Below are 14,581 nucleotides of genomic sequence, written 5' to 3'. Positions count from 1 at the left end.
TTTCAGAAATGATGGGGATAGCACAGATGGGGTGGTCGCACTTCTGCAATGGAGGACAGGTGAGGGCAAATGCAGAAATATGCATGTGGAACAAACAGAGACTTCTGGCGTCATTATCCAGGTTATTGGTGTTTCAAAATGAGAGAACAAATGAAAAATGCAACAGAGTGTGTTTTTGGGTTTTTTTTGTTTGTTTGTTTGTTTTTTTCTTTAAAAGCATAGGTGAGGGCTCTGAGGATCAGACGCTGCGCCCAGAGCTCTGTTTGTCTAATTTAATTAGCATTGGTGTAATGTCAAGGCTACACACTTCCAACTAAAGACAGTTTTGGACAAATTACCTGTGATAATCAGCTTCATTAAAACACTTTGTCAGTACAGAATGGGTCTGATTTTCTTCCAAATATGTATCTCCCCAATAAAGGTATAGCAAGATTATAGATATTACATGTTCCAGTAGCAAAGCAATAGGGCAAATGCCACCCCATTTCTGTCAGAACTCATTCAAATTAAATTATGTGAAGATGACAGGCCAACAACAAATGTGTATTTAGTATAGTCAGTCGTATTCCTCCGTGGCTGACGTAATTCTATCGTGTTGAAGGGCTGTGGATGTTGTCTACCTAGACTTCAGTAAAGCCTTTGACACCATTTCCCACAGCGTTCTCCTGGAGAAACTGGCTGCTCATGGCTTGGATGGGCGTACTCTTTGCTGGGTAAAAAACTGGCTGGATGGCCGGGCCCAAAGAGTGGTGGTGAATGGAGTTAAACCCAGTTGGCAGCCAGTCACAACTGGTGCTCCCCAGGGTTCAGTACTGGGGCTGGTTCTGTTTAATATCTTTATCAATGATCTGGATGAGGGGATCGAGTGCACCCTCAGGATGTTTGCAGAGGACACCAAGTTGGGTGGGAGTGTCGATCTGCTGGAGGGTAGGAGGGCCCTACAGAGGGATCTGGACAGGCTGGATGGATGGGCCAAGGCCAACTGTGTGAGGCTCAATGAGGCTCCGGGCCGGGTCCTGCACTTGGGTCACAACAACCCCATGCAACACTGCGGGCTTGGGGAAGAGTGGCTGGAGAGCTGCCTGGCAGAAAAGGACCTGGGGGTGTTGGTTGACAGCTGGCTGAATATGAGCCAGCAGTGTGCCCAGGTAGCCAAGGCGGCCAACAACATCCTGGCTTGTACCAGGAATAGTGTGGCCAGCAGGACCAGGGCAGTGATCGTCCCCCTGTACTCGGCACTGGTAAGGCCCCACCTCGAATCCTGTGTTCATTTTTGGGCCCCTCACCACAAGAAGGACATTGAGGGGCTGGAGTGTGGCCAGAGCAGGGCAGTGAGGCTGGGGAAGGGTCTGGTGAGGAGCGGCTGGGAGAGCTGGGGGTGCTCAGCCTGGAGAAGAGGAGGCTGAAGGGAGCCTTCATCGCTCCCTACAACTGCCTGAAAGGAGGCTGGAGCCGGGGGGGGTCGGTCTCTTCTCCCCAGTAACAAGCGATGGGACGAGAGGAAACGGCCTCAAGCTGCGCCAGGGCAGGTTTAGGTTGGATATTAGGAAAAACTTCTTCACTGAAAGGGCTGTCAGGCACTGGCACAGGCTGCCCAGGGCAGGGGCTGAGTCCCCATTCCTGGAGGGATTTAAAAGGCGGGTAGACGTGGTGCTTAGGGACATGGTTTGGTGGTGGACTCAGCAGTGCTAGGTTAATGGTTGGACTTGATGATCTTAAGGGTCTTTTCCAACATAAACGATTCTATGATTCTGTGTTTAAAAAAAAAAAAAATCAATCTACTCTGCAGCAGCACTGAGTTAACTGGAAATGTGTTTTGTTTATTAATCCAGGTAAGTTCACACTACTGTAGAATACCTGCGTTTTCTCTATGTGCATCATTCAGAATTCCATGTAAGCAGTGACTGCAAGTTTTACTGATTATGTTTTGTAAATCACCTTTGTGGCATCTTACCCAACAGCAGCACAAGATTTGTTACTTTTCAGCTTCTAATGTTTAAATTTTAGCATCTAAAAGGGAAATTGATTTACTGTCATGTAAATAGAGCTTAGCCAGTAGGCAGGCTCAGTTAAAAAAACAAAAACAACAAAACAACCAAACAAAAACAAACCAAAAAACCCACAACAAAAAACCCCACACCAAAACCAAATGCATAATGGGAATTTATTTCTTGTGTTGCATGTAATTGCAGAACATCACTAATTTATCATTAGAATACAATGCAGTTATTTCAAACTGTCATTCTGGGATGTGGTAGATATTTTTTTTTTTGACTGAAAATTAGTGACCCGCGTTCTCAACTCGTGTCCTGTTCCTTATGTAGCCAGAAAGGGTTTGATGGGAACTGCGGGCCAACATAGTGGCTTACCTGGCAGGCAGCTCTCTCCATCGTGTTATGGTCAAAGTTCTCTGATGTTGTAATGGGCACTAAAATTGCATTGGGTTGGTTAAACACCACCTCACCTACTCTTAAGGGAATAGCTCATTACTTTCTCTGTTTATACTTTTTTTTTTTTTTTCTTTTACCTTGCAGGCCATTTAATGACATCTTACTGTTACATGCAGCATCACTGTTGCATTACGTACAGGATCCAGGTCTCCCCCACCCAAGGGTCTGTGTCAAAGCTGCTCCTGAAAGGTGTTTGTTTAACCTTCATTGGCTCTGAGGCTCTAAGGACTTTCAGTGGCAGAGATCTCGAGCAGCTGGTTCAGTATTCAGTAAGGAATTGTTTTAAAGTTCTGTGTTTCTTTTAAAATGTTCAATCATAAATGTCACTTAGTGTAAGCTTACTCTCTGTCCCTCCTCTTCCACTGGTGACAGCTCTTTTGTGCCTTGGTTAGGGTAACGCTGTATGTAGTTGGAGGTTTATCACCTCCTGGCATGTGCCATGCCTCTTCAGGCCAGCTAAACCCAACTATAATCTTCCTTCATAGAGCAAGCTTTCTAGTCCCACGGTTACTGTGGTTATACTCTGGCTTTCTCTAGATATTCCATGTTTTTTGAAGTAGCAGGCCTAAATATAATCTTGTATCATCTGAAGTGCCTGAACTGGATTTTGTTTCTCTTTGAACTTGTTTCTCAGACTTAGGAGGATAATTTTAAATTCTGAACCTGCTTTCTGAAGAACTTGCATCTACTTTGAGCTTTCTGGAACCTTCACATTTAGTAAATGAACTGCTCCTTCACACTTTGGTCCTGTATTGCATGTCCTTTCAGTCAAGCCCAGGCTGTCATCTGTAACTATCACATAATGGTTTTGAAGCCATATTCTATCACTTCATCTGCACCCTAGTTCCTTATTTTTAATGGCAAGAGCGACATTCTTGCTCATCCTCTGTTTCTTACTTCTCCACAAGCTCTGTCACAAAAGGATTTGGAGTTCATTAAAAATAAGGATAAAGTTCTTACCCGCTTGCAAGTATTATATTTGCAAGTAATCCCCATATTTAAAGGCAGCCTGATATAATCCTTCCCCTTCTCCAAAAATGCTCAAAAAGCTGATGTGCATCAAATAGTCTTTTGCAGAACATCCACATTTAGTTCATTTCTTGAAAGAAAAACTAGGCCCACTCTAGGCTTTGTTTTCAACATCTGTAGCAGGTACTTGCTGCTTCGTTGGAGAAGTTCTCCTAAGGTATGCTCAGTTTCGGAGAGAATGTGAGGCGCTGAACAGTAACTAGAGACAACTTGTGCAATATATAAAGACCTTGAGGACACAAACTTGTTGAACCATTTAAATTGTATTCCACTTTCGAAATGTTAACATTGCGTGTGTGTGTGTGTGTATATATATATATATACACACACACACTGAAAATAGCCATCCTCGGTCAACCAAGATACAGAAGATACCTGCAGTCTAGATGAAATACATTGCATATAAATACATTCACGGTTTAAAAAAATCATACAACCTGCTTTCTTACATGTGTTTAACTTTTGTGATGCTAACAGGCTGACTAAAGGCTATTTACGGTTGGACTTGATGATCTTAAAGGTCTTTTCCAACCTAAATGAGTCTATGATTCTATTTAATTAGTGACCGGTTTTAAACATGGAAAAATTGGTAACGTGGCTCCAGGACCAAGTTATTTAAAAAGTTGCTGCTGATATGGGAAGTGTTTCCTGTTGTCATAAACCAAAGGTATGTGTCTTAAAAAAAAATAATTTTCTTTTTTAGAAAAGCTATTTCCTTGTTCCTTTTAGTGACTGTTGTAGTTCCAGGCACAACTAGATATGGTCAACTTGATATGTCAGATTTTCTTTTCCCCTTTCCCCTCGGGGTTCTTTGAAGATGAGCTGGCAGTGGTCCGGACTGGCCAGAGGAAGTTATACAGGGGGAGTCTGAAGTTGGTCCCAAGGAGAAGGGGCAGTTTAGTTAGTGAGTATATAGCCATGATTTATTTTTGCCAAAATCTGTTTGAACTGGAAAAAAGACAAATACACATACATGCAATAAAGGAAAAACTTGCTCTGAAATTGCAAGCTAGTGTGTTCAAGAGAAGCATCGTACAAAATCTTTTACTTTCTGTACAGTGACAATACCAAATAATTTTTCTTTTTAACCATCATATACACAACACAAACATTATGAATAGAAATCTATAAATACTTTAAAATGAATTTGTAATACATGGCAGTTGAGGGCCACAGCTGTACAAAATTAAGTAATGTATATAAAACAATTAAGAAAGTGCAAAGTAGAACAGTATCAAGAGCCTCCACTTTTTACAGCATTTATGGTTCAAGTGTGAAGAGCTAGCAGGGATGCAGGAGCTCAGTTACAATTCCAAAGAAGACACACAGTATACAGGATTCTGCACACAAAATGATGAACTATTATTAAATTATATCTTCCCACTTCTTCACATCTATGACTTCCAGTTAATAAGAGAAGGGTTTTATAATGCATTTCTGTAAAGAGTGATTTGTCCCTTTTACAAGTTCCATAAAGCAAAGATTCCCTGGCCACTTCTCTGTAAGTAAAACAAGACTACGTGGGGAAACGACTGTTGGTTTCAGGTTGCCTTGTTAGGCTTACCGCGTTTAAAAGGTGAACGGAAATACCTTTCCATAAAGTGAATACAGACATTTAGACCCTGATCCTCTACATTACATACGGGTAACCTGTACTGTTACTCGCATGCATGTGAAGGTCTAGAGGATCAGTGCCTTAAAAACAAAACCACCAATCACTCGGGGGGGGGGACGGGGGACCAACAAAAAAACCCAAAAAACCACAACAACAAAACACCAAAAAACCAAAACTCCTTTGAGTTTCAAATCTGCTTAGAGACAACTGCTCATCAATTTCACTGTTGTTTCCCAGTCAAGATGCAAGTTTTGCATTCTGCGTTCAGGTGGTGATTTCTCATCAGTACCTCCTCTGTAGCAGCGCAAGTCTGTTTTCCATTATGCTGTGCATCCTAGTGGAAAGCCCTGCTTGAATTAAAATAGAGGGGCAAGTAAAAACTTACTTGGTGAGCTGGAAGTTGAAATAGTTAATTCAATGCTCTGGAATGAAATTTCAAATAATTCGTTTTTAGAAAGCTTTTCAGTTCACCTTTATTTCAGTAAGTGTACTTTATATTCTTTGTTAGGCACTGTAGATACTAACTGATGTGCAGAAGAATCCATCCATTCTCAAGCAGTGCATTATTAGTGATCTCTAGCAAGTTCTTGACTAATGTTGTCATCTCATTTTTGTTTTTAAATGGAGAAGGGTAGACTTTAGACACTCTTTTTCCTCCCTTGCCAAGTATCTTACTGTGACAGAAGAATCTGTCACTACCATTACATTAATTTTTCTCTTTGAAATATAGTCCAGACTTCAGAATGAATTAAAGAGAAGTTGCAAGCAGTCTGAATATGCTAGAGACACAATAATAATAAAATGACCTGGTCCTACTGCTTCACGTAATGATGTCTGTCTCAAAACTGGAGATGATCACATGAAACTCTATGAAGACCATCAGTGTCTAATCTTCTAATAATTAAGAATTTGGAGTCTAAGAGATTCTCCGTTGTACTTGATAAAGATTACAGAAACATTCATCCATTTGGTACATTTTCTGAATGTGTGATATCTACAGTATACACAGACATCCAAAATTGAGGCATGAGAAGGAACCACCTGCACAAGTGTCTGGTCAACATAACTTGCTTATTTGCCTCCATACATTCTTTCGATGTCGTTGAGGTAATGGTTTTTCAGTTCTTTCCTTTTCAGCTTGAAAGCATCTGTTACCAACCCAGTCTCTGGGGTCCACGGTTCAGGGCTTAACCGTACTTTGATGGGTATTTCAAACCTTTCTAATTTCACTGCAGGGACAAAAAGAAATGAAAGCATGACTATGATTACGTAGCCAAATGAAATATTAATTCATGCCACCTAAAAATCTAAGGTGAGCACCCTGTAGCTTGTATAATATGGTGTCCTACTTAACGAAGTAACCTTACAGAATGAACACAAGCAAATTTAATCTTGTACCAATGCCGAGTACTGGTTAGTGTGCAAATATTCTAATTACATGCTGTACTTATAGCTTGTATTGGATGTAACAGTGTAAAATCTAAAGCCTGCAACAAATAAGTGTGCAGCCTGAAGATCTGAGACTACTGTCACAGGAGGATACACTGAAATCTGGAGTCGTACCTTTATTATAGGAATGTAGTAACAACTAGATTGGATGCGCTTCATATTTAAATTATAATGAAGTATTTCGATACTTCCCATGGCTGAATGATTCTTTCCCAAATTTTTCCTTCCTAGGAGTTTGTTTAGAGTTAAAAATAAAGGGATTTCTCTGTATTTTTGTTACGTTACTCCCTTATTTTCCCTTCAGCTGGAAGCAGTGCCTCATTGCAACCAAAGTTGCTTCTACCTCTTGCCCAGGCAACAGGCCAAAGAGGGGTAAGGCAAGGGAGGAGGTAGGTGGCTGCTTCAGGGAGAAGGGCAGGGACATCGTGAACAGGGCAGGGAGCTGCTGCAGAGAGGCCTCAGGAGGATCCCACACAGAGACTTGTAGCTGAATTTTTAGGACAGCTTGTGGCAGCACCGCCTCTAGGTGGCAGCAGATGGAGGACAGTGGGGATCTCTGGCTGGCAGCCTGTCCCCAGGAGCTCTTCTGTCTCTCCAGCTTCAAACTGGTACTGTATTGTTTCGTCTTATTTAGATATATGCCTGCTCGTGGTGAAGGTGCATTACATTCTGCTAAAAATGAGAACGATCTCTTTCAAATAGTTTTGGAAAAAAGTTTCAAATGAATTAGTTGTATCTCAGTGGTAGATTACTATCTAGAAGGTAGAAAGAATGTATAAGCAAAGATTTTGAATAAACAAAGCTATATGGATAGTAATTTGCCTAGTTCATATAGAAAAACATGGATTAAAATGTTCAAACCTAAGTCTGAGACCTACGGATTGATTTTTTTTTTTTTTTTTAAAAGGCAGGACTTAATAGTGCCTTTCATTCTCATTTTTTTCAGTTTCAAAAGGCAGATTCTCCTCTCAAGTTCGAGAGGCAGTGCTCAGTGTGTGTTTAAGTCCGGTTTTACTACTTCCTTCTATGAGGTGCCAAGTGCTTTAGAGACTTTTTTTCCTCAGTTTGTTAATTTTTGGGCCCCATAAAGGCTTGATGAGGCTTTTGATCGTTCAGTACCACAGCAAGGCAGAGCAGGCTTTTAAGCCATTACAACCACAAGGATCATGGTTGTTCAAAGCTGTAGGGGGCAAAGTTGCATGGGGAAAAAAAAGCTTTGAAATCTCTTGTTCAACTAGCTTTCTTACCACAAATGTCTTTAACTTCCCTTCCAAATTGACAACTCTTTTGGACCTTATTTTAATGGTATTAGACAAGCAACCTGTCTCTAGAATTTAGTTGGAAAAAAAAAAACCACCAAAAAAACAAACTAGATTTTTTTTTTTTTTTTTTAGTAAATGAAAAAAGATAAAGTAGTTCATACAACCAAAAAGTATGTCAGTTCCTGGGATAACAGGCACCAATTTGATGTGGTCTTTGCCTCTGATTAAACTGTTAAGTTTGGGCAGATGCAGCGGCAACAGGAAGAAGGAGGAACAGTTAGTGAGGATAACCGAGAATTTTTGCTGCATGGGCACCATGAGATCGGCTAGCACAATGTGCTGCTTTACTTACTCTTGTTTGCCACTTCTTTAATCTCTTGCAGTATTTCAGCTTCCATTGTAGGATCGTTACAAATATCTACCCAGGTTCCACTGATGCCTTTCTGCTCAGCTAACGCCGTCAGCTTCTTCTGATTAGGAACCACAAAACTGATCACGTAAGACTGGTCGCTACCACAGGATGGCAAGAGAAGGAAGGAAAAAACATCCAAACAGTTAAGGCTTCCATGTCAGGGAGTAAAATGCTTACTTGCTGTTAGATACACAGATCCCCAGTGCTTTCTGAACTGTAGTTATTCCCCCATACAGAATCCTTCTTGTGCATTAAGTCTTCGCAACCGATGACTTACCAGAGGTATTCTAAGTTGTTTTATAACGTTAGGTTTGATCGGTATCATGCTTCGCTGTAATTTCACGAGTGCACATCTCAGTTTAGCTTCCCAGCTACATCCGGGGTTTAGCTAGTTCTCTTCAGTTGCCCTTCATGTCCTGTGTTTAAGTTGAGGGGAGGGAGAGGACCAGGACTATTTCCAAAACTCAGTGGAGAGCTTTGGATCAGGTGCAAAGTGGCCAGATTAACTTTTCTCTGGTATTCTGACAGAAAGCCAACACACGTGCTAAATATAATTATACCAGTTTGGCGAAGGGATGGAATGGAACTGGCGGGTATCAGGATAGGGGAAATGCCAACAGGAGAACATAGGTCACTTCTTCCGCTTTTAGGGAATCTGGGCAGCTGTGCTACTTCAGAGGTCCTATTTATAACTTGTACCCTGGTAGGGGGGTTTGTTCAGTGGAAATCATGGAAAACTATAGTATATCATCATCAGAGAAGTGGGTCAGAGCCTATATTTCATGTTTACCCTAAATGGAATTTCTAAACTAATACCACTCTTACCTTTTGGCATAGGCACAGATATTGTCAATCAACGGACAGTTCTTCAGTGCTGCCTCCACTTTGCCCAGAGATACATATTCTCCTGCTTGGAGCTTTACCAAGTCTTTCTTACGATCTAGGAGTTGAGGGGGAAGGAAAAAAACCAAACTTGTTCCATTTAAACTTTTGCATTTCCACAGACTCATTTGCAAAGCCACTATATATGTAGTCTGTGCAAAGCTATCAAGATTCTTAATAAACAGGAATTAAAGCATCTTATTAAAATTTTAAAGCAGCTAATAGCATGTACGTATTCTGCCAACTTTATAATGGCTTCTGTAAGAAAGGTTATATAGCACTACACTTCTTGTCACATAACTTGTATGAAAGTGATGGGGACTCTGATTTTAAAGCTTTGTGATTAATACCAAAAATTAATCTTACATTTATTCTTTAAAGGCCATGTGCTAAATTGAGATAGTGATAATGTCACAGGAAACGGCATCACTTCCAAAATTGTGCTACAGCTGTGAGGACTTTTGGGAGTGTGTTTTACGCTGTGATTCTGCAAGCAGGTAACCTTAAGTAGATTAGCCCTGGCAAAGCCAACAGGATTAATAGCATGCTTATAATTATGTTTAGTCAAGAGCTTGTAATATAGGAAGATATCAAAAATTGAGGCCAACCTATGATCTGCAGACACCCATCCGGATGAAATTCCCCTATATCTCCTGTACAGAACCATCTCTGACCGTTCTCATCAATGGAGAACTCTTCTGCTGTCTTCTCTTTGTTTTTAAAATAGCCCATTGAGACATTAGGTCCACCAATTATAATTTCTCCTCTAGGATTAGGCTTGTCTTTGTTGGTATAGCCCCCTGAAAAACAAGAAAATCCCCACATAATTATTTTTAACTTGGATATTCTGCTGCCAAGAAGATATTTTGAAACTTCAGCTTGAAGTTAATGCACACAAATTTAGGACTACTATAAAAGATAAAGAACAATTACTTCATATATTACATGTAGCTAAGCAGATAGGCAAAGAAGCCAGCTAAGCAGTGGTTAAATTAGTTACTCTGAAATCAAAACATTCAATACTCTCACCTTCTTGCCAGTCTCTCAATTTTATTTCACAACAAATAAGAGGAGCTCCAACTCTGCCAGTGCTGTAATCAGCAACTTCGGGAGAGAACAAGGAAGAATACAAAGATTTTTGTCATTTGAAATATAAACTCAAACCATAAATAAGGCAGTGGCTTATCTCAAGTTACTTTATTGCAGTGAAGAACTACAGCTATTTTGAGTTTACAAAAAACCCCACCAAACCCTCATATATATCTATATCTTAAATTATGTATTTCCAGAAGCATTTTAACTACCTTCTGTAATTGTTCCAGCTCCACAGGTTTCTGTTAGTCCATAGCCTTGACCAACAGGACAGCAAAAACAGATGTTCATGAACCTTTGTGTTTGAGGCGAGAGTGGTGCTCCTCCAGAAAGCATCATACGGACATTCCCTCCCAGTAGTGCCTTTACTTTTTTAAACAGTAGTCTTGAAAGAAGGAAAAAAAGCATTAAAAATCATTCACTCAGCTCACTTTTATAAAAAGAGAGACACAAACCTTCTTCTTCCTTCCTATCTGGGACACCTTAGAAATAACTTAATCATTCACAGATTTTAGCGGACAGCAGGGAGAATAAAAAACGTTACCTCTTGCGTAACATTTGGCGGAATGATGGCAGAATTCCTGTAACTTAACTAAACAAGCATTCCAATTTTATTACTAAAAAAAAAAAGGCAATCCAATGAAAACTAACTAGTCATCTGTTCTGAAGATTAGTCATTCCTAACATTAAATATCTTATCCATTTCCAGTCAGAACTTGGATTATTTCAGTTAGTCATTAGATGATATTTGGGCGTTGGATGAGAATGGTCTGATGTCAGATAGCTATATTCTTTTAGACTGTCTTAACAAATCACAAGGAAAAAGGCACGCTTGGACCGTGAATTATACTTACATGTTACACAGAGGTGCATCGTATCCCCTCTTGATTTGTTCCAATTTGTAGTCATAGCCTATCTTGAACAGAGTTCTCTGAATATAGTTCATCTCTTGAACTTTACTCATGACGTTTTTATAAATTCTGTCCATTATTTCCTACAAAGTGTTAAAAAAAGCAAGGAAAATTCCCACACAGAACAGACGAGCGCGTGTAAATTAAATTCCATGTTAAAAATAAAATTAAAGCCCCCTATTATTCTTCCTTTAAAATGGATAATACAGTAAGAGTGAAAATGTCTGCATCATTGGTTAGGCAATGCTTAACTGCTGGAATGCTTTTAATGTGTGATCAATTAGTCAATTTATAGACCATGGCCGCTTGGAGCTATTTGAAATGAGAAGAATGAGGTATCGAAAATGCAGTAGAAAATCAGTGACTTAGCCTTACTTTTCTCCATTTGCTCTTTTCTCCTCACACCAGTATCACCGGCGAGGAAGAACCCTCATGCTGTAGTACAGACCTTCTAGCAGAAAACTGCCTTCAATTAGGCAGACAGGTAAGTCAAGGGCAAGTGACTGAGTGACCTCTGCGGGCCTGCAGGCATGCTGCAGTAATTCAGAGGACCCTTGCCTTTCTAGAAACGGCTTTCTAAACCTCAGATTTGGTTTTAAAATACTTTCCGCCCCTCATTCTGAAGATGTCTTCTCTATCAACCACAGCTACAAATCTTGGGTAACATGTCCGTGTGTCGTAAAACTTGCTATGTTATATCGCTTATGTTATGGGTAACACCTTAACCTGTACTTAAAATGCGACAAACCGATTTAGAAAGTTTTGAGTTCAAGTTTAGCTGAATCTCTTTGCTAAAGGTTGGTATATGCTCTGCAAGGTTCATCGCGCTTAGCCCTGATGCTGTGCTTCATCCACGGCAACTGGCAAGCGCAAGGGAACGAACTGAGATTTCATTTCACCACTTCCTTTTCCAAGAGAAGTTTTTCAACTTTCACGGCAATGGGGTTGCAGTAATTCTAGTTACCTGACCAAAAAACGCAGTTCTCTCACAGGCAAGAAATTAGTTTCCATTAAAATAATAAGCTTATGATCACTACAATACACAGAACTTAAAATATTTATTTTAAGTGTTCAGACTGGTGAAGTATTTAACCGAAGTTTACGGATTGGCTCCTCCAAGTTTGTTGCAGAGCACGATGCTTTGAAGTATTTACGTGCTTTCTAACAAAAGTCAAATTAAAATTGAGAAGAAAGCTATGAAAATGATTTACTTTGAAATATCGGAGACCAAAATATTCAAGTGTTATTAGAAACCACTCTCATTAGTGTTTTTGATTATTTCCTTCAAGTCTTCGTGATTGGGATTTAGACAAACTAGAATTTCAGAAAAACCGTACACTCTTTTCAGCCCAGTTTACCTGCAGAATATCGTCTAATATTTCCAAAAGCCAAACAAATATCTTAAAGCGGAATTAATTGCAGCTTTTTGGAAAGAGGCATGACGTGGTATTCAGAATGACAAAGGCTGGAAGGAACTATTAACCCTTACTACAATATTCTGATTCAATCAAGTATTTGGAAATATTTGTGTCTCTGGATTCTGTTAGAATTATTTTCCATTTCATTCCTTATACGTTCTAATCACTGGTGGTCTTACGATGTTTTGATGATAAAAACAAGACAATAGTTCTAGGGAGAGAAATATTTATTAGATGATGTTACGTAAGTGCTGTTCCTACGAGGGCTCCTGACGGTTTTTCCTCTTTGCTGTAGACTGTTGAACTCTAGATCCTCTATGCTATCAACTGAAAATGGAGCATCCGTTCCAATTTTATTTTTTCCTCTCCTAACTCCTTTGTGATAGTCAGTCCATAGAATCAAGACATTCAGGTGGGGTTCAGCATCACCACTGCTCTGCAGTTAGTTCATATGAAGCCGTCTGCACGGACTTTTTTTTTCTTTTTGCACGTGCATGAAACATAGTCCTTCCAAAAGGGATTATGTCCATATTTAAAATGTACACTGCTTTTGCCACTAGCCTAGCATTTGAATTTTCCCCAGGAAATAAACTTAAATGGATATTTTCCAAAAAGCTGGGGTTCTCAGACATACTAATTGTCACTCAGTTAATTATTAAGACAAAGAGCAAGCCCATATATATGATTAATATTTTATAAACCAAAAAAATGCCAGTAATTGATTTAAAAACTCTTGGCTATTCCCAAAAGATGCTGCAGAACAACCAAATCCAACCAAAACTCACTACTCTTAACTGAGATTAAATCCTCTTACTCACCCACCCGCACCGTGTGGCAAAAGCTGGTGCTACCAGTCTTACGAGCCACAGACGTGATAGGACCATAAAAGCAGCGCAGGTGATTCCAGGACACGCGAGGAAGGCTTTTGCATTAGAAAGACGCAAACATTTGTGTATTTTTCAGATAGCGCTAAGACCTTGTGGAACGCAGAAGCCTGGTCACCCAAAGAGCAACGTAAGCTACGGAAGCAGTAAGAGTTACAGTCTCCTGATCATTTTTTCTTTTAAGAGGAGACGAAGCATGGCCTGCTTACCCTAAGAACAGCAAGAGAGACTTGGCCTAAGTGCTACCTTGGAGACAGGCAGCTGAGACTGAGCACCCCAACAACTACAGCAGCGCAGCTTAACTTGCTAAATTCCGTAGCTCAGCCAAACGCCCGTATCTTGAAGCGTCCACCTTAGCCAGAGCCACCCTGCTTTCTCCCTGTGCAAAAAGGGGGTTCAGACTGTGACTGTCAAAGACTGTATCCTGTTGTTGGATCAGGAGCCCGGTAAAACATCGCTTGTAACTATTAAAACACATTTACTGGTTTGGATCAAAAAGGGTCTTGGCTTTAGCATACGTGTATTCTTGTGCTCATCTGCAGTATCAGTGCTCGGTTCAAGCGATGACAAGTGGAATTTCTATATTCTGCTTTTTTCCCTATTAGTGACAGTTACTTACACATGAAAAAAATGTTAGTAAATAGATTTTTCTAGCACGAACAAGACAGAAAGCATCATTTTTTTTGCTAAACATATCTGTTTCTGCATACTTACAGGCACAGCTGCCATCAGCGTAGGCTTAAGTACAGTACAGTCTCCTTTGCTTCCCTTCTTGATTTTACTTGACTGTAATAAGGAAAAAATGTCAATTTATGAAGCTGAAAGCCAAGCAGCTCTTTAGAAAAGGACTAAAAAAAGAGGGAGATGTATTAGCACGTGATTAGTTTAAATCTCTTCCCCTGTCCCTCCAAAAAAACATTTCCTGCATAATTTTTTTTTTCCATTGTGATGGAAAAAGTAACGATTAACAAGAATTTCAACCAAAATACTAGATGTTTTACAAGCCCAACCTAATTAAGTCCACTTCGTGTATCTTTCCCTTACTTCCTCCCTCTAGCACTTGCTTTCTCCCCCATCTCCCTCCAGGAATTTCTTTTGCCTGATGCAGTCTCTGTACCAGCAAAACGTCCAGAGGCATTCTTTTCCAGCTTAATTTGCTCTTATTCATCTTGTTAAA

At 40.0% G+C, this 14,581-nt stretch overlaps 1 protein-coding gene and 1 long non-coding RNA gene across 11 annotated transcripts in view; one reads left to right on the top strand and one right to left on the bottom strand.

Moving 5' to 3' along the window:
* Positions 1-2,596: 2,596 nt before the first annotated feature.
* LOC148056657 (uncharacterized) lies at positions 2,597-14,112 on the top strand. Its single transcript, XR_015702553.1, has 3 exons — positions 2,597-2,719; positions 11,511-11,586; positions 13,484-14,112. It is a non-coding gene; the product is annotated as an uncharacterized LOC148056657 (long non-coding RNA).
* ACSL4 (acyl-CoA synthetase long chain family member 4) overlaps positions 4,818-14,581 on the bottom strand; it is a 48,247-nt gene continuing 38,483 nt past the window's right edge. For all 10 annotated transcript variants that reach the window (XM_087748476.1, XM_087748481.1, XM_087748473.1 and 7 more), the window contains 8 exons: positions 14,119-14,190; positions 11,046-11,185; positions 10,404-10,576; positions 10,129-10,203; positions 9,708-9,899; positions 9,043-9,157; positions 8,158-8,315; positions 4,818-6,323 (listed from right to left, as the gene is read on the bottom strand). In XM_087748476.1, the coding sequence (XP_087604602.1) occupies positions 6,166-6,323; positions 8,158-8,315; positions 9,043-9,157; positions 9,708-9,899; positions 10,129-10,203; positions 10,404-10,576; positions 11,046-11,185; positions 14,119-14,190 (1,083 nt within the window). In that variant the 3' untranslated portion in view covers positions 4,818-6,165. The remainder of the gene's footprint in view (positions 6,324-8,157; positions 8,316-9,042; positions 9,158-9,707; positions 9,900-10,128; positions 10,204-10,403; positions 10,577-11,045; positions 11,186-14,118; positions 14,191-14,581) is intronic.

This window comes from Nipponia nippon, unplaced genomic scaffold (assembly GCF_047370975.1).
Source record: "Nipponia nippon isolate SJK-2023a ecotype South Korea unplaced genomic scaffold, ASM4737097v1 scaffold_12, whole genome shotgun sequence".
Taxonomy (NCBI): domain Eukaryota; kingdom Metazoa; phylum Chordata; class Aves; order Pelecaniformes; family Threskiornithidae; genus Nipponia; species Nipponia nippon.
This window is presented reverse-complemented; position numbering and strand designations above follow the sequence as displayed.